Source organism: Balaenoptera ricei, chromosome 2 (assembly GCF_028023285.1).
Source record: "Balaenoptera ricei isolate mBalRic1 chromosome 2, mBalRic1.hap2, whole genome shotgun sequence".
Taxonomy (NCBI): domain Eukaryota; kingdom Metazoa; phylum Chordata; class Mammalia; order Artiodactyla; family Balaenopteridae; genus Balaenoptera; species Balaenoptera ricei.
The window spans coordinates 44377095-44400749 of record NC_082640.1 but is presented as its reverse complement, the minus strand read 5'-3'; the positions used below and the strand labels follow the sequence as shown (position 1 = coordinate 44400749).

The window sequence follows — 23655 nt, the reverse complement described above, 5'->3', positions numbered from 1 at the left end:
TCTTAAGATCCTTTCTTCCTTCACTGGGGAACAGCCCGTGAAGCTGGTAGACAAAACGTCACCTCTTCCTCCTAGCACCCATCAAAGTGGGAGGCCAGGACGAGGCTGGAATGGGATGGGGTGCCCAAGTGCGGGAGTGGTGACCCAAATCAAAGCTGGACCGAGCGAAAGGCCCCCCACTCCCTGCAGTGCTCCTTCAGCGGCGAGCTGACAGCAGCCGCGTGTCCAGAAACGCCATCACTGGTCTAGATAACTGGCTCCTGTGGATCAGACCGAAAACATCCAGGTGCTTAATGACTCTTGCACTCCCCTTCTTTCCAAACTGTCCTTTATGTTTTTCTAACATTCCAGTTATAATCTGGGTTGTTTTTCTGTTCTAGTGATCTCTCCAAAGGAGACCGATGATCCAGGGGTGACTTGGAATCGTGAGGAGATTTCTGAGAAGGGGGCGAGCGAGGATCTGAGACTGCGGGGTGCAGCGGGGGGAGGGGCTGTTTATACTCCCCCAGTTTGTCTGTGTGGAAAGAGCGGTGATGGTCCGAGGGTCCCTGGCCGTGGTAGCCCATAGGTGGGCGGTGATCAGACATTCGTCGGAAATCCTGCTGGTGGTAATTTTGAGGCCTGAATTCATCGGATCGCCTCCGTTTGGAGTCGTGATGGTGCCTGAAACAGAGATGCAAGGATCAGCTGGAGACCAAAGCCGGATTCCCACCTCTCCTCCGTCATCCACTGGCTCTTCCTCATGCACTCATATTTAAGGACACTTCCAGAAACTCAGAGGCAAATACTTACATTACTAGGAATCGAAAAAAACAAAACTGAAGTAGTAACAAAGGGCTATTTTATACTTATTGGCAAAACACAGCCTATGAAATGACATAAGCCTCATCAAGTCTGCAGTGAAACAAGTACACACTTGAATCACTGATGGCTTTGTAAACTCACATTCCCTTCAGGAAAACTGGCAAGATCTACAAGCATCCTCATGTTCCTCGACCCAGCCCAGGAGAAAAAGAGCCACAGAAATTATTTTGTAAGTTATTAGTAACAGCAAAAATTATAACCTAAATATGCAACAATAAGTGCAGGGTTAATTAAATTATTTTAAAATGTACTCAATGCGAAAAATATTAAAATTTTTAGTCAGGACCATGGCAAACTGCTTGTTATACTATTAACAGAGAATCTGTATAAGTCAACAACAAAAAGACAAACAATGCAATTCAAAAATGGGCAAAGGAGCTGAACAGACATTTCTCCAAAGGAGATACACAAATGGCTACTAAGCACATGAAAAGATGTTCAACATCTTTAATGGACATTAATCACCAGGGAAATGCAAATCAAAACTACCATGAGATACCATGTCATACCCATTAGGATGGCTACATTCAAAACACTAAAAATAAATGTTGGTGAAAATGTGGGAAAATTGCAATTCTCACACATAGCTGGTTGGAATGTAAAATAGGTCAGCTGCAGTAGAAAACATTTTGGTGGTTCCTTAAAAGTTAATCATAGCACTGCCACTGACTAACAATTCCAATCCTGGGTATATACCCCAAAAGCACTGAAAACAGATATTCAAACAAACACTTATATACCATGTTCACAGCAGCACTATTCACAGGAGCCAAAAGGTGGAAAAACTCTAATGCCTATCAATGGATGAATGGATAAACAAAATGTAGCATGTACATACACTGGAACATTATTCACCCATGAAAAGAAATGAAGTACTGATACATGCTACAATGTGGATGAACCTCTAAAACATTATGGTAAACGTCAAAAATGCCAGTCACAAAAGGCCACATACTGTATGATTCCATTTATGCAAACTATCAAGACTAAGTAAGTCCTCAGAAACAGAATGCAGAAGACTGGTGGTTGCCAGGAGCTAGGGAGAGAGAAGAATGGAGAGTGACTACTTAGTGGTTACCGAGTTTTCTTTGGGGTGACGAAAGTGTTTTGGAACTTGACAGAGGTGGTGCTTGCACAACACAGTGAATGTACTAAATGCCTCTGAATTGTTCACTTTAAAATAATTAATTTATGTTATGTGAATTTCACCTGAATAAAAGAGAGGGAGGGAGAGGGAGGGGAAGGGAGGGAGAGGGAGAGGGAGAGGGGAAGGGAGGGAGGGAGGGAAAGAGAGAGACTGTCCATATTCCAGCCAAGATGGAGTAACAGGGGCTACACTTACTCTCCTGCTGAAACAAGCAGAAAGGGACAAAATGTATGGAACAATGGTTTTCAAGACACCAGATGTCACGTAACAAAGAACCGCGATCCCTATGGGATGAGAAACTAATGAGATAAGCCTTACAAGCACCGGCTCAGGAGAAGCCCAGACTTCCTGAGTTGGGGTGGGGGTGTTCAAAGTGTAGAGTGCAAGAGAAGCAAGTTCTACAAAGAGAAAGAAGTTCAAAGAGCAGCAAAGGTTCCCCCTCGAGTGTTCAGCTGGATACCGCTCAGGGTGTATATGTGAGGAAACTACCCAAAGACCAGGAGAAAAAAACACTGCGAAGGATGAGATGCCAGTGCTCTGTGCTCGCACAGAGTTGGAACAGTGCCTGTTCTCTTCTCACCGGCCAGATGGGAAAACCTCAAGATCCAAGGGCACCGGTAGAGTACCATGAGGGTCCTTGCCTCAGTGGTGGGAAATCATGAGCCTTTGCCTGAGCACTGCTCCAGTTCTGCCTAACAAATCCTAACAACAAGATCTGAAAGCATCAAACTGTTCCCAAGTAACCTAACTGTGTTTCATACAAAGCTCCAGAACGTGTATAGGAATACAAAAATGTCCAGCACTTAACTAGGTATCTAATCAAAAACTACCCAGCATAGAGAAATAATAGCAAAAATAAACAAATGGGACCTTATCAAACTTATAAGCTTTTGCATAGCAAAGGAAACCATAAACAAAACGAAAAGACAACCTATGGAATGGGAGAAAATATTAGCAAACAATGCAACTGACAAGGGGTTAACCTCCAAAATATACAAACAGCTCATACAACTCAATAACAAAAAAAACAAACAACCCAATCAAAAAATGGGCAGAAGAACCAAACAGACATTTCTCCAAAGAAGACATACAGATGGCCAATAGGCACATGAAAAGATGCTCAACACCACTAATTATCAGAGAAATGCAAATCAAAACTATAATAAGGTATCACCTTACACCGGTCAGAATGGCCATCAATAAAAAGTCTACAAGTAACAAATGCTGGAGAGGGGTGGAGAAAAGGGAATCCTCCTGCAACTGTTGGTGAGAATTTAAGTTGGTGCAGCCACTATGGAAAATAGTACGGAGGAGGTTCCTTAAAAAACTAAATATAAGAGTTGCCATGTGATCCAGCAATCTCACTCCTGCGCATATATCTGGACAAAACTGTAATTCAGAAAGAAACATGCACCTCTGTGTTCATAGCAGGACTATTTACAATAGCCAGGACATGGAAACAACCTAAATGTCCATTGACAGATGAATGGACAAAGAAGATGTGGTACATACACACAATGAAATACTACTCAGCCATAAAAAAGAATGAAATAATGTCATTTGCTGCAACATGGATGGACCTAGAGATCATACTAGGTGAAGGTAAGTCAGAAAGAGAAAGACAAATACCATATCATTCATATGTGGAATCTAAACAAATGATTCAAAGGAACTCATTTACAAAGCAGACAGAGACTCACAGACACAGAAAACAAACTTATGGTTACCAAAGGGGAAAATATGTGGGGGAGGAATAAATTAGGAGTTTGGGATTAGCAGATACAAACTACCATATATAAAATAGATAAACAAGAAGGTCCTACTGTATAGCACAAGGAACTATATTCAATATCCCGTAATAAACCGTAATGGAAAAGAATATGAAAAAGAAGAGAACCAGGAAAATAAGACCCATAATGAGGCAATAAATCAATCAATCGAAACTGACCCAAATCACAGAATTAGCAGACAAGGATAGAAATACCATTTTGAAACTGTATACCAGATTTCAAAAGGTCAAAGAGAGACATGGAAGATTAAAAAAAAAAAAAAAAAGGACCCAAATGCAACTTCTAGAGATAAAACTACAGTGTTAAGAAATACAAAATATACTATCAATAAATGGGCCTCGAGGCAGATTAGACATTGAAAAAGACAATGTTAGTGAACTTGAAGACAAAGCAATAGAAACTTTCCAAATGAAACAGAGAAAACATAATTTAAAAAAATAAACCTAGCATCAGTGAGCTGTGAGACAAATTCAAGCAGCCTACCACAGGTGTAACTGAAATCTTCAAAGGAGAGTGGGGGAACAGAAAAAAGGATTTGAAGAAATAATGGTAAAAAATTTTCCAAATCTGATAAAATGATAAAGGTGCAGATCCAAGAATTCCCAAGCACAAGAAACATAAGGAAAAATATACCATGGCACATTATAATCAAGTTGCTAAAAACCAGTGATGAAGAAAAAGACATATTATGTAAAGAGGAGTAAAGATAAAGATGACAGATTTTTTCAGAAACAATACAAGTAGAGAACAGAGGAACATCTTTAAAGTACTGAAAGGAAGCGTCAATCTATAAATTTATACCCAAAAGAAAATATCTTTCATAAGTGAAGACAAAATAAAGATTTCCTCAGACATACAAATGCTAAAAGAATTTATCACCAGCAGACCCACACTAAAACAGAAGTCCTCCGGGCAGAAGAGAAATGATACAAAATGGAAATACAGATCTACACAAAAGAATGTAGGGCAAATGCCCACTGGAGTCAGATAAGATGGTACAGAAGGGTGGGGGGTGAGGGGTACAGACCCCTCCTAACAGAGGCTTCTGCTACTCGGCCACAGCTGCTGTGCTAAAGCAGCCTGGTGTTACCAGATCCTCCAAAAGAAGGCAGGACATGGAGATGTTTATATCAAATTTTCCTATGTTAAATTCAAGGTGCAGTCAAAGCATGTCTTTAGCCTAGGGGAAACCAAAGTTGCTAGGAAGTTAAAGTACAGCTAAGTCCTGAAATTAAGAAGAATAGATAAAACCTCTTCAGCCCTTTCTATATTTGCTAACTCTCACAACTACTCTCACAAAACCTTGGCCCATCGTATCATGGTATTATATAGTTGTAGAGAAGGGACAGCTTCAAAAGACTCTGACTGCTAAACTGTGGGCTCCTAGCACGGAAGGACCACAGGCTGGGACCCACCTAGTGTGGCCGACAGCGTAGCGCAGGGCTTCATCATTTTGGTTGCAGACCCTAATATTTTATGGCTACCACTTCTCTAGATTTCCTCAGAGGATGGCAGAAAACTCCCCCTGCACAAGTGTGATGATGAAACCATAAATGGCTCCTTGGCCCAGAGAATAACACTTAAAACCTGGAACTTGGCATTCAAGCCCCACCCCCACCATCCAACCTGTTCATCTTCTGGGCATCCCTTCCTGGGGGCCTATCCTTGGCCTGGGCCTGTGATGCCTAGTCCATCTCTCTCTGCTTAGCTGACTCTTCAGGGCCCAAACCAAGAATCACCAGCCTCCCCTCTTCCTCAGCCCTCAGGAAAAACTCAAAAATCCATTCTTTCAACCGTCCACTCAGCACACAATGTCAGCTGCCTACATCATGATTTTCCCCCAACACTCTGAAGATGCCTTGATGGCAGAAACACAGCACCAGACTTGGGACCATGCCTGGCACATGCTAAGAATGAGCATCGGATGGGATAAATACATTAAGTTTCTGTTGCTTGTCTCTCCACCTATAAATAGTAAGCCCCTGGCAGAGGTCAGTGCCTGGTGTCTGAGGGCCCTCTGCATACCGGTCATAATAATCCCTGTGTCCCCGGTGGTCTCGGTCGCTGCTGTACTGGTCATAAGGTCTCTTTCTGGACAGGTTGTTGGGTCGGTAGCTCCCTGAACGGTGGGCGTCCATGTGTCGCCGGTCCCCATAATGGTGGTCCTTGTACCAGTGCTGCTCATACTGATGGTGCCTGTCACCACCCCAGGGTGGATTGCTATTGCCACCACCATAGTTGAACTTTCTTTCCCTCTGCCAGTCGCCTCGATCTGCAGAAAAAGAAGTAATGATCTCATGATTCCAAGAACTGGCTGCATTTCACTTCCACTAAAGTTTAAACTGAAAAGGCCTGACACATGTTACAAACACTACATTTCTTCCTTCTTGGCCTTTTTGCTGCTGGTTATCATACAAGTAATGAGTCCAAAATTCTTTCCCCAAAATTTTAAGGCAAAAGAAAATTCACCTTTCTCCTTCTGAAATTTAAGAACCACTGTTTTTCATTTTCTTTCTTTCTTTCTTTTTTTTCTGCTTTTCATTTTCTACACCTGCTTACCTTCCAACCTGGGGCTCACCCTTAAAATGAGACTTCATTAAAACAAACAACAACAACAACAAAAAAAACCCCACACCAAACATTAATTTGGAAAAAGGCACTGCTGAGTTTCACAGCCACAAGGTAATACCCTCCATTTACACATCTAAGGTTTATTTACCTGCTGGTACCATCAGCTGTGCCTGGTCACTGAAAATCTTTCCAGACTATACCTACTGATCCTACTCTTCTTCCTTAGCCCACACCAAAAGAATGGCACTCCTCCTGTAAAAAGTGATTGCTCTAACTCTGGATTCTGTAACTGTCAAGGATAGAGCCAAACTGAAATCTGTTTTAGCTTCAGTAAGCCTCCCTTTTCCCCTGAGTAGAAGAATCACACTTATCTGAATCCGAAAAGGCAGTGAAGACACAGAAGTAGAGGAAAGGAGGCTATACTGGGTTGAAACGCGGTCTCCAAAATGTATGTCCACTTAGAACCTCTGACTGTGACTTTACTTGAAAATAGGGTCTCTGAAGTTGTAATGATGGATCTCGAGTTGAGATCATCTTGGATTTACAGTGGGCCCTAAATCCAATGATAGATATCCTGTTAAGAGAAAGGCGTAGGGAGATTTGGGACAAAGAGACACAGAGAGGAAGGCCATGGAGAGATGAAGACAGAGAATGGAGAGACATTCACAGAAAGATAGACAAGATGAAAAGGCAGAGGGCTATGTACCAGATGAAGGAACAAGATAAAACCCCAGAAAAACAACTAAATGAAGTGGAGATAGGCAACCTTCCAGAAAAAGAATCCAGAATAATAATAGTGAAGATGATCCAGGACCTTGGAAAAAGAATGGAGGCAAAGATCGAGAAGATGCAAGAAATGTTTAACAAAGACCTAGAAGAATTAAAGAACAAACAAACAGAGATGAATAATACAATAACTGAAATGAAAATACACTAGAAGGAATCAATAGCAGAATAACTGAGGCAGAAGAACGGATAAGTGACCTGGAAGACAGAATGGTGGAATTCACTGCTGCAGAACAGAATAAAGAAGAAAGAATGAAAAGAAATGAAGACAGCCTGAGACCACTGGGACAACATTAAATGCAACAACATTCACATTATAGGGGTCCCAGAAGGAGAAGAGAGAGAGAAAGGACCAGAGAAAATATTTGAAGAGATTATAGTCGAAAACTTCCCTAACATGGGAAAGGAAATAGCCACCCAAGTCCAGGAAGCGCAGAGAGTCCCATATACAGGATAAACCCGAGGAGGAACACACCGAGACACATAGTAATCAAATTGGCAAAAATTAAAGACAAAGAAAAATTATTGAAAGCAGCAAGGGAAAAATGACAACATACAGGGGAACTCCCATAAGGTTAACAGCTGATTTCTCAGCAGAAACTCTACAAGCCAGAAGGGAGTGGCATGACATATTTAAAGTGATGAAAGGGAAGAACCTCCAACCAAAATTACTCTACCCAGCAAGGATCTCATTCAGATTCGATGGAGAAATCAAAAGCTTTACAGACAAGCAACAGCTAAGAGAATTCAGCACCACGAGACCAACTCTACAACAAATGATAAAGGAACTTCTCTAAGTGGGAAACACAAGAAAAGAAAAGGACCTACAAAAACAAACCCAAAACAATTAAGAAAATGGTAATAGGAACATACATATCGATAATTACCTTAAATGTGAATGCGTTAAATGCTCCAACCAAAAGACACAGGCTCGCTGAATGAATACAAAAACAAGACCCATATATATGCTGTCTATAAGAGACCCACTTCAGACCTAGGGACACATACAGACTGAAAGTGAGGGGATGGAAAAAGATATTCCATGCAAATGGAAATCAAAAGAAAGCTGGAGTAGCTATACTCGTATCAGATAAAATAGACTTTAAAATAAAGAATGTTACAAGAGACAAGGAAGGACACTACATAATGATCAAGGGATCAATCCAAGAAGAAGATATAACAATTATAAATATATATGCACCCAACATAGGAGCACCTCAATACATAAGGCAACTGCTAACAGCAGTTATAAAACTGCTAACATCACTATAAAAGAGGAAATGGACAGTAACACAAGAATAGTGGGGGACTTTACACCTCACTTACACCAATGGACAGATCATCCAAACAGAAAATTAATAAGGAAACACAAGCTTTAAATGACACAACAGACCAGATAGATTTAATTGATATTTATAGGACATTCCATCCAAAAACAGCAGATGGCACTTTCTTCTCAAGTGTGCACAGAACTGTCTCCATAATAGATCACATCCTGGGTCACAAATCAAGCCTCAGTAAATTTAAGAAAATTGAAATCATATCAAGCATCTTTTCTGACCACAACGCTATGAGATTAGAAATCAATTACAGGGAAAAAAACGTAAAAAACACAAACACATGGAGGCTAAACAATACGTTACTAAATAACCAAGAGATCACTGAAGAAATCAAAGAGGAGATCAAAAAATACCTAGAAACAAATGACAACAAAAACAGGATGATCCAAAACCTATGGGATGCAGCAAAAGCAGTTCTAAGAGGGATGTTTATAGCAATACAAGCCTACCTCAAGAAACAAGAAAAATCTCAAATAAACAATCTAACCTTACACCTAAAGGAACTAGAGAAAGAAGAACAAACAACACCCAAAGTTAGCAGAAGGAAAGAAATCATAAACAGCAGATGAAGGAACAGCAGAAATAAGTGAAATAGAAACAAAGAAAATAGCCAAGATCAATAAAACTAAAAGCTGGTTCTTTGAGAAGATAAAATTGATAAACCATTAGCCAAACTCAACAAGAAAAAGAGGGAGAGAACTCAAATCAATAAAATTAGAAATGAAAAAGGAGAAGTTACAACAGACACCACAGAAATACAAAGCATCCTAAGGGACAAGCAACTCTATGCCAATAAAATGGACAGCCTGGAAGAAATGGACAAATTCTTAGAAAGGTATAAATTTCCGAGACTGAACCAGGAAGAAACAGAAAATATGAACAGACCAATCACAAGTAAAGAAATTGAAACTGTGATTAAAAATCTTCCAACAAACAAAAGTCCAGGACCAGATGGCTTCACAGGTGAATTCTATCAAACATTTAGAGAAGAGCTAACACCCACCCTTCTCAAACTCCCGAAACACTGCAGAGGAAGGAACACTCCCAAACTCATTCTATGAGGCCACCATCACCCTGATACCAAAACCAGACAAAGATACTACAAAAAAAGAAAACTACAGACCAATAACACTGATGAATATAGATGCAAAAATCCTCAACAAAATACTAGTAAACAGAATCCAACAACACATTAAAAGGATCATACACCATGATCAAGTGGGATTTATCCCAGGGATGCAAGGATTCTTCAATATACGCAAATCAATCAATGTGATACACCATATTAACAAACTGAAGAATAAAAATCATATGATCATCTCAATAGATGCAGAAAAAGCTTTTGACAAAATTTAACACCCATTTATGATAAAAACTCTCCAAAACTGGGCATAGAGGGAACCTACCTCAACATAATAAAGGCCATATATGACAAACCCACAGCAAACATCATTCTCAATAGTGAAAAACTGAAGGCATCTCCTCTAAGATCAGGAACAAGACAAGGATGTCCACTCTCGCCACTATTAGTCAACATAATTTTGGAAGTCCTGGCCACAGCAATCAGAGAAGAAAAAGAAATAAAAGGAATACAAATTGGAAAAGAAGTAAAACTGTCACTGTTTGCAGATGACATGATACTATACATAGAAAATCCTAAAGAGGCCACCAGAAAACTACTAGAGCTAATCAATGAATTTGGTAAAGTTGCAGGATACAAAATTAATGCACAGAAATCTCTTGCATTCCTATACACTAACAACGAAAGATCAGAAAGAGAAATTAAGGAAACAATCCCATTCACCACTGCAACAAAAAGAATAAAATACCTAGGAATAAACCTACCTAAGGAGGTAAAAGACCTGTATGCCGAAAACTATAAGACATTGATGAAAGAAATCAAAGATAACACAAACAGATGGAGAGATATACCACGTTCTTGGATTGAAAGAATCAATACTGTGAAAATGATTATACTACCCAAAGCAATCTACAGATTCAATGCAATCCCTATCAAATTACCAGTGGCATTTTTTACAGAACTAGAACCCAAAATCTTAAAATTTGTATGGAGACACAAAAGACCCCAAATAGCCAAAGCAGTATTGAGGGAAAAAAACGGAGCTGGAGGAATCAGACTCCCTGACTTCAGACTATAGTACAAAGCTATAGTAATCAAGACAATATGGTACTGGCACAAAAACAGAAATATAGATCAATGGAACAGGATAGAAAGCCCAGAGATAAACCCACACATCTATGGTCAACTAATCTATGACAAAGGTGACAAGGATATACAATGGAGAAAAGACAGTCTCTTCAATAAGTGGTCCTGGGAAAACTGAACAGCTACATGTAAAAGAATGAAATTAGAACACTCCCTAACACCATACACAAAAATAAACTCAAAATGGATTACAGACCTATGTAAGACCAGACACTATAAAGCTCTTAGAGAAAAACATAGAAGAATACTCTTTGACATAAACCACGGCAAGATATTTTTTGATCCACCTCCTAGAGTAATGGAAATAAAAACAAAAATAAGCAAATGGGACCTAATGAAACTTAAAAGCTTTTGCAAAGCAAAGGAAACTACAAACACGATGAAAAGACAACCGTCAGAATGGGAGAAAATATTTGCAAACAAACCAACGGACAAAGGATTAATCTCCAAAATACATAAACAGTTCATGCAGCTCAATATTAAAAGAACAAACAACCCAATCCCAAAAATGGGCAGAAGACCTAAATAGACATTTCTCCAAAGAAGACATACAGACGGCCAAGAAGCACATGAAAAGCTGCTCAACATCACTAATTATTAGAGAAATGCAAATCAAAACTACAATGAGGTATCACCTCACACCAGTTAGAATGGGCATCATCAGAAAATCTACAAACAACAAATGCTGGAGAGGGTGTGGAGAAAAGGGAACCCTCTTGCACTGTTGGTGGGGATGTAAATTGATACAGCCACTATGGAGAACAGTATGGAGGTTCCTTAAAAAACTAAAAACAGAATTACCATATGATCCAGCAATCCCACTACTGGGCATATACCCAGAGAAAACCATAATTCAAAAAGACACATGCACCCCAATGTTCACTGCAGCACTATTTACAATAGCCAGGACACGGAAGCAACCTAAATGCCCATCAACAGACAAATGGATAAAGAAGATGTGGTACATATATACAATGGAGTATTACTCAGCCTTAAGAAGGAACGAAAATGGGTCATTTGTAGAGACGTAGATGGATCCAGAGACTGTCATACAGAGTGAAGTAAGTCAGGAAGAGAAAAACAAATATCGTATACTAACGCATATATGTGGAACCTAGAAAAATGGTACAAATTAACCGGTTTACAGGGCAGAAATTGAGACACAGATGTAGAGAACAAATGTATGGACACAAGGGGGGAAAGTGGCGGGGTTGAGGGGGATGAATTGGGAGACTGGGATTGACATATATACACTAATATGTATATAATGGATAACTAATAAGAACCTGCTGTGTAAAAAAGTAAATAAAATAAAATTAAAAACAAAAAAAGAGATTGGAGCAGTGCAGCCACAACACCAAGGCTTGCTGGTAAGCAGTATAAGCCAGGATAGAGGCGTGCAACAGATTCACCCTCAGATCCTCCAAAAGGAACCAACTCTGCTGACACCTTGATTATCGAGTTCTGCCTCCAAAACTATGACAGAATACACTTCTGTTCTTTTAAGCCGCCCAGTTTGTAGTACACTTTGTTACAACAGTCTCAGGAAACTAATACAGAGGCTTAACTAGTAGGAACCATGTGGCCTCATGGGAAATCCATCTTCCAGCTACAATTCATTACGATCAAAGACGTGCCACCAAATATATCTCTACTCATTTTGTTGGCTTTCTAGCATTTTTTACAGAGCCAAAGAATAATACCATAAAGGAACCTGTGTAGCTTAGAAATTTATACCGTCAAAACAATATATAGTCGACCAGCGGCTTAAATTCATTGCTGACCCAGGGTGGAGCAGGCCAGGGAACCAAGAAGTAAAAAACTTTTGACTATTCAACCTAAAAATTAACAAACAACAAAAAGAGACACCTTCACAACATGAAAGGATCATCTGAAGATGGCTTCAAACTAAATAGAAAGGTAGGTTTCAAACAGGGTGTCAAGGTCTGTGGTAGTATGGAGATGGCAAAGTCATTTATTTCCAGAGAAAGTAAACGGTGCTTTTCTTTCTTCTTGAACCCTCCATGGGGTAGATAACTGGTTAGGAAGTACTGACTATTAAGGAGAGGGATGAGAAATCCAAAGTTTAAATAAAAGACGACAGTTAGCTTAGTAAGAAGAGTCCTTTCAAAGGATCAGAATATAAAATCAGTGACATCACGTGAATGACATGAAACCAGTCTAATCCCAGGAGAAAAATCAATACAACTGATACAACTACATCTAAGAACATGGAAACATTTCCCAACCATCTTTTTGTACAGTCATTACCTCCCCCCACTAATAAAATGGTGTTCAATTAATTGAACTAAGATTTTTAAGATTAAAAGACATGGAACCTCTGCTTCCAGGTAATTCAGAGTAGCTGCCACAGAATCACACTCTGCCAAGAACAATAAGAAAACACCAGATAAACAGAAGATAACCTGCTTAAAGACATCAAAGAGCAGCCAAAGCAATGAAGACTAGAAGGACTAAGATTCCGAAGAGCAAAAAAACCCTCAGAGGTAATAATAGTTGACTTGACTTCTGCAGCCACTGGGGAGATCTGTGACTCTGAGCCTGGGCAAGAAGCTGAATATCTGGGCTTTTCCCAGCCGAGAACCACTGCTGGAGAAACAGAGACACCGGCAGAGCTTTTGGCAGTCTTTCTAAGCTAGAGGGACACTGGACACTTGAGGGACTGCAAACACACAGCCAGTTTTCCCTTAGAACATTTGCTGAATCTGCAGGGAGCAGGAGGCTAAAAAGCTAAGCTAGATACCTTCTGAAAAGCAGAGCCGTTCAGGGCTGTCTCACGGTGCCGAGGAAACCAAGATCCTAGTGTAAGACCTGCCAGTGGGGTGGGGCAGAGAGTGCAGCAGGCCCTCCGTCCGTACCCTGGAGAGCCAAACCCCAGGAACAGGGGACCAAATGAGAACTAGATTAAGATGATCGACTCCCACTCCATGTGCCTGGGGAGGAAAGAGTAAATCCTCTCTGGGGCAGAGTGACATCATCTGGGGCTTCTACAATTTTTAAAACACAGTGCCTATCATCTAATCAAAAATAACCAGACATGCTAAAAGATAGGGCTGTTATGACTGAAAACCAAGGGAAAAAAAAAAAAAAAAAAGCATACAATACAAATGGTTCACAATAATTCAGATATTAGAAATAACAGTCAAGAATTTTTAAATACCTATCATTAATGTGTTCCAAAAAAGAGGAAGAGATGGAGAAAATCAATTTTCCTAGAAACTTGAGAATTTTACTGGAAGATTAGAATGTACTTAAAAAAAAAAAGAAATCCTAACACTGAAGTTTAGAAAAAAATGTATACTTCATTTTGATTATGGAACACTTGACTCTCTGTAAAATTTTATACTATGCTTCTATATATACTATATTCTTTTAAGGTTTTGTTCTATATGCTTTTTTTCTTTTTACTACTTTTATCTTTAAAAGTAATTCATGCTCATTGTAACCAGTGAAGTAACAGACAATGGAGAAATTATTAATTTCCTCCAATCCGTCCACATTTTTACCAGCCTAAGGTAACTGGTATGTCTATGTTTTCACATCCTTCTCTATGCTTATACAAATATATTATTCAAATATATACCATAGAAAACAGCTTGGTGGTTCCTCAAAAAGTTAAATGTAGAATTATCACATGACCAAACAATTCCACACTCCTAGGTAAACATCTAAAAGAATTGAAAATAGTTGCACGCAAATGTGCACAACAGTACGATTCACAATAGCCAAAAAGCAGAAACAACCCAAATATCCGTCAACTAATGAAAAGACAAACAAATTCTAGTCTAACCATACAATGGGATATTATTCAGCCACAAAAAGGAATGAAATACTGATACATGCTACAACACGGAGGGACCTTGAAAACCGGATGCCAAGTGAAAGAAGTCAGACACATATTGTATGATTCCATGTGATTCCTTTAATACAAAGAATCCAGAATAAGTAAACCTATAGAGACAGAAGATAGACTGGGTGGTAGTCGGAAGCTGGGGAGAGGGGAGAATGAAAACTGTTTTTTCTTTGGGGTGAGCAAAGTGTTTTGGCACTTGATTTAGGTGGTGGTTGCACAACATTGTGAATGTACTAAATGCCACTGAACTGTTCATTTAAAATGGTTACGTTTATTCAATAAAGTTAAACACACACACAACAGAGATTCTGTTGTTGTTGCTTTTTTTTCCCTCCAATTTTTTTTTTAACTATAAAGCCAACTCATTTTTTTAACAACTGCTAATAATATAGAGTACAAATGTCCTATTATTCATCTAACCATTTTTCTATTAATGGGCAATTTATTTCCAGCTTTTTGCCATTATAAGGCTGTAACAGCATCCTCATACATGTATGTGTTTGCATTACTACAGGACAGACTCCCAGAAAAAGGGCCTACGTATTTAGATATTTCAGATTATTTTCTGGAAAGACTGTAGCAATTCACACTCCTAGCAACTTGTGTGCATTTCACCCTTTAATTTTTGCAGATCTGAATGGGTAAGAAATTGGTTAATTTATTGTTACTTTAATGTACATTTCCCCAGCAGCAACTGTTCATCTTGTCCTACTGGCCATCTGAATCTCCTCTTCCAAATGAATTCCCTATTCCTAACCTTTGTCCATTTTTCTATTTGGTTATCCTTCTGTTATCAATTCATAAGGAGTTTTTCAATATTAGCAGTTTTAATCATTTGACTGTCATATATAATGTAAATTGTTTCCCTGAATCGTTCATTTGCCTTTTGCTTATTTATGCTGGTTATGTTCTTCTTAGAGTTGAATTAACTGCCTTTTGGATCTTTGTCTCATGCTTTATCTCACTGAGAAAAAAGAGGACAATAAAGTGATGGAAGAGAATAAAGCACAAAGGTCCAGCTACTGTCTTTGGAAAAAAAAATGATTCTTCTTTCAGCACCTTTTTTTTTTTTTTTTTCTTAAACAACTGAGTTTTGTTTTGTTTTTTGGTATATCTATTTATTTACTTATTTTTATTTATTTATTTTTGGCTGCGTCGGGTCTTAGTTGCGGGGTGTGGGCCCTTCGCTGAGTCGCACACTCTCTATAGTTGTGGCGTGCAGGTTTCTCTCTAGCTCTGGCGTGCAGGTTTTCTCTCTCCAGTTGTGGCGCGCGGGCTCCAGAGTGCGTGGGCTCTGCAGTTTGCGGCACGCAGGCTCTCTAGTTGAGGCGCCTGGGCTTAGCTGCCCCGCGGCATGTGGGATCTTAGTTCCCCGACCAGGGCTCGAACCCACATCCCCTGCACTGGAAGGCGGATTCTTTACCACTGGACCACCAGGGAAGTCCCCTCGGCACCTGTTTTTAAGACTTCACTTAATGACTCACCTGCGTTACTGAAGTGTCTCTTGTTGGGGTGACTATAGTTATCTCTTGGGTGTCCATGCATCTGTGGGCCATGAGAGGCAGGCAAATGAGGCTTCTGAGGGTGAGGGTTGTGCGGGGTGTGGGACTGAGACATCAGGGAATCCCGGCTTGAACCCGAGGCCTCTGGTCGAAATGGTTTCTTACCACCAATCGCATCATCTTTCTTCTTCTGCTCCTGTAGAGTAAAAGGAAACCAAAGACCCTCAGGATCCCAGGTGGAATTCCCAAGAACAGTATAAAGATCACCACCTTTAAATATTTCCCTCTTGACTTTTGACAAGTCCCTCTCGGCTTCCCTGCTGTTTACTACCTTCTTAGGAAGAAATGCTCATAAATTCCACTGAGCTCCCAGGGCATGGACAGCCTCACAGAGCTCCACCTGCTGCTCAACCTGCTAGGCCACTACAAAGAAGCCAACCTCCAGTGACCTGCAGCTGTCAGAACAAGGGCCCAGGCCGCTGGATGTCACTGCGCGGGGCGAGGAACAGGGGCCAAGCTGTCAGCACTCTTGCAAATTGCTCTCAGGCCATGTAAAACTGGGACCGCCAACTTCTTCAGGCTAACTTGAACAAACAACCCCTGACTGGCCCAGTGGGAACTAGTTCCCATGCCAAAGTCATCAAGCTAAACATCTAAATGTTGAAGTAACAACATATCTTTACCACACAAGTGAAATATTTGACATAAAAACATCAGAAAATGCAATAAGGAAAAAATAAGAACTGTGAAGTGACCTAAAAATCTCACCACCAAGGGAATTACTGCTAATAATTTGGTCCACGTCTTTCTGAGCCATTTTGTGTGTTCATACATAATACAGTACACCCCCCTAATCCACGGGAGATACACTTCAGGACCTCCAGTGGACGCCTGAAACTGCAGATAGTACTGAACCCTATATGTACTATGTTTTTTCCAATACATACATGCCTATGAGAGTTCAATTTATGAATCAGGCACAGTAAGAGACTATCCGAATTGCCAGCATCACTACTCTTGTGCTTTGGGGCTACTATTTAGTAAAATAAGGATTACCTGAACTCAAGCACTGCAATACCACAACAGTCGATCTGATAGCCAAGAGAGCTACCCAGTTACTAGTGGGCAGGTAGCGTATAGTGTGGATACGCTGGACAAAGGGATGATTCACGTCCCACGTGGGAGAGAGCAGGACGGCACGAGATTTCATCACGCTACTCAGACCAGTGCGCAATTTAAAACTTATGAATTGTTTATTTCTGGAATTTTCCATTTAATATTTTCAGACCATGACTGACTGCAGGTAACTGAAACTGTGGAAAGCAAACCACAGTGGGGGGAACTGCTGTCTGTGTGTGTGCGCATGTGTGCGTGTGTGTGTGTGCGTTTTTTAAACAAAAATATTATTTGGTATTCTTTTTTTACTTAATGTATTGTAAAAATCTTATGTGAATACTTACTTCCACAATATTATATTTATAGTTGAATATTCCCTGATATGGATATATCGAGTCATTTCCATATAATCATGTTTAAACCCTTAATTATCTCTTTCGACTAAATTCTTAGAAGGAGAATTGCATGTTTTAGTCTTTTGGTAAATCTTACTAAACTGTCCTCCAGAAAGGTTGTGAATGTATACTATAACCCCAACTAGTGGGACCACTACTTTGATTACTCACCTTATCCTAACTTCTGATACCTAGACTAATGAAGCCCTTTACCCTTTACATCATTTGTCCAACCTCACTCATCCTAACTTTCACTCTTTCCTAGAGGGCCTTTCCCCAACCATTGCATTCCCTCCTGGGGCTTTTCCTGACTATTCTTTCAGAGACTTTTTACAATGTATAAAATTCACAGTAACATTCAGCAGTATTACTATACTATTCCTGTATATTGCCGTTCTACCATATTCTTCCATGTAAAATTAAATTATAAACCACTTGAGGGTGCTACTCCACAGCTCAGCACAGTGCTGGGCACAGGATATGCTTATGCAACAAATACTTCTGAGCACCTGCCCTGCGCCTGGCACCATTCCAGGTGCTGAGGATACGGGAGAGGATGAGAGACATAAGACCTCAGCCTTGACATGGTAGTGAAGGAGGTATTAAATGTTCCTAGACCGGAGCTACATGGCTAATTGGGGTAGGGCCCACGTGTCAAGTCACCAGATCTGCAAACGGACATGGCTGAACAAGGAACGCTGCCCCTGCGGCATCAGCCAAATCACTTCATGCCCATGCCCCTCCACCAAAGAAGGGGAGGCAGCTTCTGGGCACCTTCTCATGTTTGCTCCTTTACATGAGCGGTTGGGACCCTACGTAGAAAAGCTAGAAGGACACCAAGTACATGTGGACCAGAAAAGAACAGAAAAATTATGTGCTGCCCATAACTGTTATCTTTCAGGAGCCACAGTTATAAGCTACCGTAAGACATGTGCATATGGAAGAAAAGCCCTGGTGAATAAATGATTCCAGGATATAAGAACACATAGGAACAACTCCTTGTCAGAATTTCCACACTGTCTGGTTCCAATACATTGGCTATTTTACCCATCGGGTCTTAAGTGTTAGTTTGTCTACTTGTGGAACATGTGGAGAAACTGCACAGCTAACACAGTGAAAGAGCCCACCATCCAAGACAGGCTGGGCTGTGGTGGGCTACTGCACCCCCTCTTGGACCTAGACCTCCATCTGCAAAGTAAAGGCAGAGAACCCGTGCCCTTTCTAGCACCAACAACCTATGAGTCTATGATCATCTCCTCAGGAAAAAAACAGTAATTAGGAATTTTTCTGTGGAAATGGTTTTTATCTGTTTGAATGAATTAGAATTAAATTTGTATTTTACCTCTTCTTCTTGAGACCTTTTCTTGTGAGCCATCTTGTATAACTTATGCAATTTTCGAGCATCAAATTCTGTAAACTTGGAAACAAAAATCCATAGGTTCCTTAAAAAAAAAAAAAATTTGTTCTGGTGAATTACAGAATTTTAAAAATAACTATTCTCCTTATAGATGGCAAGTTATTGAATTTTGCTGTGGAATACTCTCCAAGTATAGAAAATAAGTTACAGAAATAATCTTTCAGGTCTTGGCCTCAATAATAAATACACCTTTAAATGCTACTGTCAATAGAATTTGACCTAGGGGTCTGGAGACGAGGGTTCTGTCTCACAGCTAAAACCCCTCTAATTTATTTCACTGGCACCTAGGGCTCCGGACCCAACGTCTTCCTCCACACCTCCTGCACTCCCTGGACTCTGCCAGGCGATCTGTCATTACCGCCATACCCCAGGTGGGGACCTATATACGGCTGGGCATCTCTGCATTGCTGCCCCTTCTTTCCTCCCAGGCGTCACCACCAAGGCCTGTCACTTCTACCTTAAAACTCCAAGGGACTCTTCTCCTCCAATTCCACTGCACTCACTCTAGCATGGCATTACTGTCAACAGGGGGGTGACCGGTAAAACGGGTGTGTAGAACAAGGAGGCACAGGTACCCTCCGTGAGCTGGAAGGGAAGGCTCACATCCTCGCACACTTCCTGGAGAGCAGTCACACCACACCGTGCCATGCCACTCAGAGGACACTGCCCTGGCTCCTGACAAGTAAACCTGCTGCACAGTGTGGAAATCCATCGCCTTCCTTTCTAAAGCCTTCTGTAATAGGGCTTCAGTCATCTTAACGAACTGCCTTTAAACCCTAAGACCCTCCCAGTCCCCTCACTGTCCCACTTTCAAGGCTTTGCTGAAGCCCGAGACCTCTCCTCATCTAAGCAGGTCCACTCTGCTCTTCCATGCCGGCTCGAGTGTACATGCCCAGCCCTCAGAAGACTTCCCTCCCTCACTACTCCTCTGCATGTGCTTATTCCTTCTTGGAATTCCTACTATACTTGATCTTCCAATCACCACTTCATCATGGACAGTTTCTCACAAGTGGGCAAGGAACTCCTTATGAACCACAGCAGGCCAGGACCATAGAACCTGGCACATCTAAACAAAGACTGGCCCCAGTGCACAGTATCCAGCCCAGCTTCGCGGATCTATACGTTAAGATGATGCATTTTCGTTATCTTCCAACAGGGATTAAGCTCAGTATACAGAAAGCCAGATGGCTAGACACAGGGATCTGGTTTGGTAACAGTGTAAAACGGAAGTAAAGTCACATTTCAAAACTTAGACCTTCTTTTTTTAAAGGGTGTGAAGCATGCTACGGATAGACAGCATCATGACAGAAGGTTTTCTTAAATCTCTTTTTCACTCAAAAGCCAATCCACTGATATTAGGTATATTATACAAAGATAACTACATTAACCATGAAGTATTAATGTATGAGTTCAACGTAACTGTGGAGTATGGAAAGAGACTTAATGTTACAATTGTCTTTGAGAAATTCCAGTCATGTTTTCTTAAAACATCAAAAGTGAATGTATAAATGAATATATGTAAGTCATAATGCCTTACAAACTGAAGTTCTGGATTAACTGCATTAATCCAAATTACTTCTACAGTTCTTCAATTATTAAAGAGAAGAGAACTCATAGCTCTGGTGGTTTTAGCCTTTGCTTCCTCGCATGAGGTTAGCAGAGAACTAACCAATTAGTTATTATATTATCTCTGAATATTAACCTGAGATGGGTAAAGTAGTGAAATTATAGATGGTTTCTATCCCTTCCAGGTCTAAAGACTGAGTCTTTATTCTGAGGACAGGCCAGCAAATCCAGTATCACGGTATTTCTCTCATAAAATAATGACATCATCCTACCCATTCAAAAGATTAGTCTCAGAGGAATGGCCTATTTCAGGAAAAGGAAACTGAAGCCTGCAGGTATGTTGTTAATAGGCTGCTTTTGCTGGGGAAATCAATTGTTCATTAGGTGGCTGTGTCATGTTGCATAAAACAAAACAGAACCCCTAACACACACTTTGTCATCAAATCAAACCAGGCAATTTGAGGCTGCAGCTGCTTACCTCCTCCACAGTTTGATGTGCTCCTGGTCTGAGTAAGCTTTAAGGCACTCGGCTATCCGGTCCCCGATTTTCAGCAGGCAGTTCCGGGTGTGCTCCAGCTGTTCCTGTACACTGAGCCCCTTGTCAGGTTTATCCAACTGTTTCAGTGCCTTTTTCACAGGCCTCATCCTCTCCTTACACTGGAACAGACCAAGAGTAGAGACATAAAACATCTGCAGCAAAGACAGCTTCAGCTGTGCTTACTGTGCCCTAAATTCCCAGAGAACACACAGCGCCCCCCAGGCCACATAATCACTAGAGGAGAAGCAGGTAATGGCAGGGGAACAAGTATAAATGTTAGAGTCGGAAAAACCTGAGGTTCAAGTCCCAGCTCCATCACTCAGAGCGATGACTTTCACAGCTTACTTGGCCTCTCAAAACGCTGCTCTGTTTCCTCATCTGCAAGAGGGGCATGATAATCTCCCAAGGCCATTATGAAGATAATGAGAAGCAAAATTATAGACCTAACCTGAAAACCTCCCATCACAAACTATCTAAAACTACAGGATAAAATATTTACAAGTCCTTTAGACTTGTAAGAAACTGAGGGAAAGGTTTCCAGATAAAGATAGTAGACTGAACACAGGAATCTTTTTCTCCCCCTCCCCATCCACTAAAACAACAGTAAAGGAATCGCAGTAAGAAGAGATAAGCCCACAAAGACAGGGAAAATGAGAGGAAGCAACAGCAACAAAATATTGGCAGCAAGTGAAATGACTTAATAGACCTGAGACAATGAAATCCTAACCCAGCAGTGGAGAGAGCTGAGAACCAACCTGATTTATACTGCAATTCCTGCAGAGGCTAGCTAAGTATCTCTGGAAGTAGGGATGAGGGCTAAAAATAAGGATTTTGTTTTGTTTTGTTTTGTTTTTTTTAAGACTGCCTAAGAGGAACAGATTTATAATAGACGCCCAGACTTCCAACTCTGCCCGACAAAAGATATGGAGGTTTATGCTCTGGAGAGGATAAAAGAAAAGTCTCTGAACTGGGCTACACAGGCATAGTTGAGAGGCAAGGCTACTACACTGAGAATAGCATTGTACGAATATATGCATATTAGATAAGCCACCACCCAGTCTTTTTATTTATTTGTTTATTTTTTGCCTCTCAGATTCTAGAACGAAGAAAGCTAGGCCTTAAACCCTCCAGTCAGGAGACTGGAGGATTCTCATTCCCCAAAATCCAACCACCCAAGAGGAAGAACCAAATGATGCTGATTCCCCACTGGAAGTTTTCCAAGGAAGCAGCCCAGCCAGATCACCCTACAGAGAACACTCTAAAAGTCGATCAAGCCCCACCCACATGTTCAGAGCTTCCAATCAGATGTTTAGTCCCTACTTTTAAATACGAGCAGACAACCAAGGATTACCAAGCCATTTGAAAAATATCTAACATGAGTGACAGAAAACAAATCTAAGAGAAATATAAAAACATTCAGAGAACCACATGGGGAAAAAAGATCTTGGAAATAACACATGACGAGAGAAATGAAAACCTCAAAAAAAATAATGGCAGATAAAGCTGAGGAGATCTCCAAGAAAGCAGAGTTAAAAAAGAAGAAATGGAAGAAAGTTTAAGATAATATTAGGGACCACTCCCAAAGTCCAATATCCAAAAAGTAGGATAAAATTAAGAACTGAGGAGGAAATTATCACAAAATAATTTAAGAAAATTTCTCTGACCTGTAGGGCATGGTTGTCAGCCACTAAAATATCTAATATAAGGAACTATTAAGGCACATGTCCATGTAACTTCAGAAGAGTGAAAATCTGACAAACTTCCATCACTTTGTGATCATTTCCATAGCTATATACTTACAATTTATTTTCCAGTATTGTACTTAAATTTTTTAAAAGGACACAAAATAAACTGGAAGATACATGACTGTAACAGATAAAAGATTAGTATTGCGAATGGATATAGGATTCCTATAGAAAAGGTAAGAAGAGAAAATTTACCTGGAACAGGCAAAGGATATGAAAAGGCAATTCACCAGAAACATGAATGCCCAATAAATATGAAAGTAAATGTTCAACAGCACCACTGGTCAATATTTCATACCTCTTAGATTGGCAAAAATTAAGAAGTTAGAAATTACCAAGCGTTTCCGAGACTGGGAAGCAGCTGGAACTCACATTCGTTGCTGGAAAGAGTGCAAATCTCTACAATCACTTTGAAGACTAATTCCACAACATCTAAAAGCAGTAGATGTGCAGACCCAAAGAAACACCCAGCTTTTCTGCTCAAGCTACACACTAGCGAAGCTCTTACACATGTGTATAAGAAAATATTTACAATTTCACTGCAGCCAATTTGTAGTGGTAAACATTTGGAAAACCCCACTGTCCATCAATAGGAGAAAGAATGAATCGTGGAAGTCATAAAACAGAATAATATGAAACACTGAAATCAGAGACATAATTATCAACATGGATAAATCTCGAAAGTGTACATGCTGAGGGAGGAAACGCAAGTTACAGGATACACACAGTGCGGCATTTATTGATAGGTTCAAATCTTTGCTCTACATCTTGGACAAG

General features: G+C 40.4%; 1 protein-coding gene across 10 annotated transcripts in view; it reads right to left on the bottom strand.

Moving 5' to 3' along the window:
• Window positions 1-23655, bottom strand: part of CHD2 (chromodomain helicase DNA binding protein 2) — a 115981-nt gene continuing 92326 nt past the window's right edge. For all 10 annotated transcript variants that reach the window (XM_059912555.1, XM_059912559.1, XM_059912553.1 and 7 more), the window contains 5 exons: window positions 21074-21252; window positions 18955-19054; window positions 16084-16297; window positions 5827-6073; window positions 1-663 (listed from right to left, as the gene is read on the bottom strand). In XM_059912555.1, coding sequence (XP_059768538.1) covers window positions 330-663; window positions 5827-6073; window positions 16084-16297; window positions 18955-19054; window positions 21074-21252 — 1074 coding nt within the window. In that variant the 3' untranslated portion in view covers window positions 1-329. The remainder of the gene's footprint in view (window positions 664-5826; window positions 6074-16083; window positions 16298-18954; window positions 19055-21073; window positions 21253-23655) is intronic.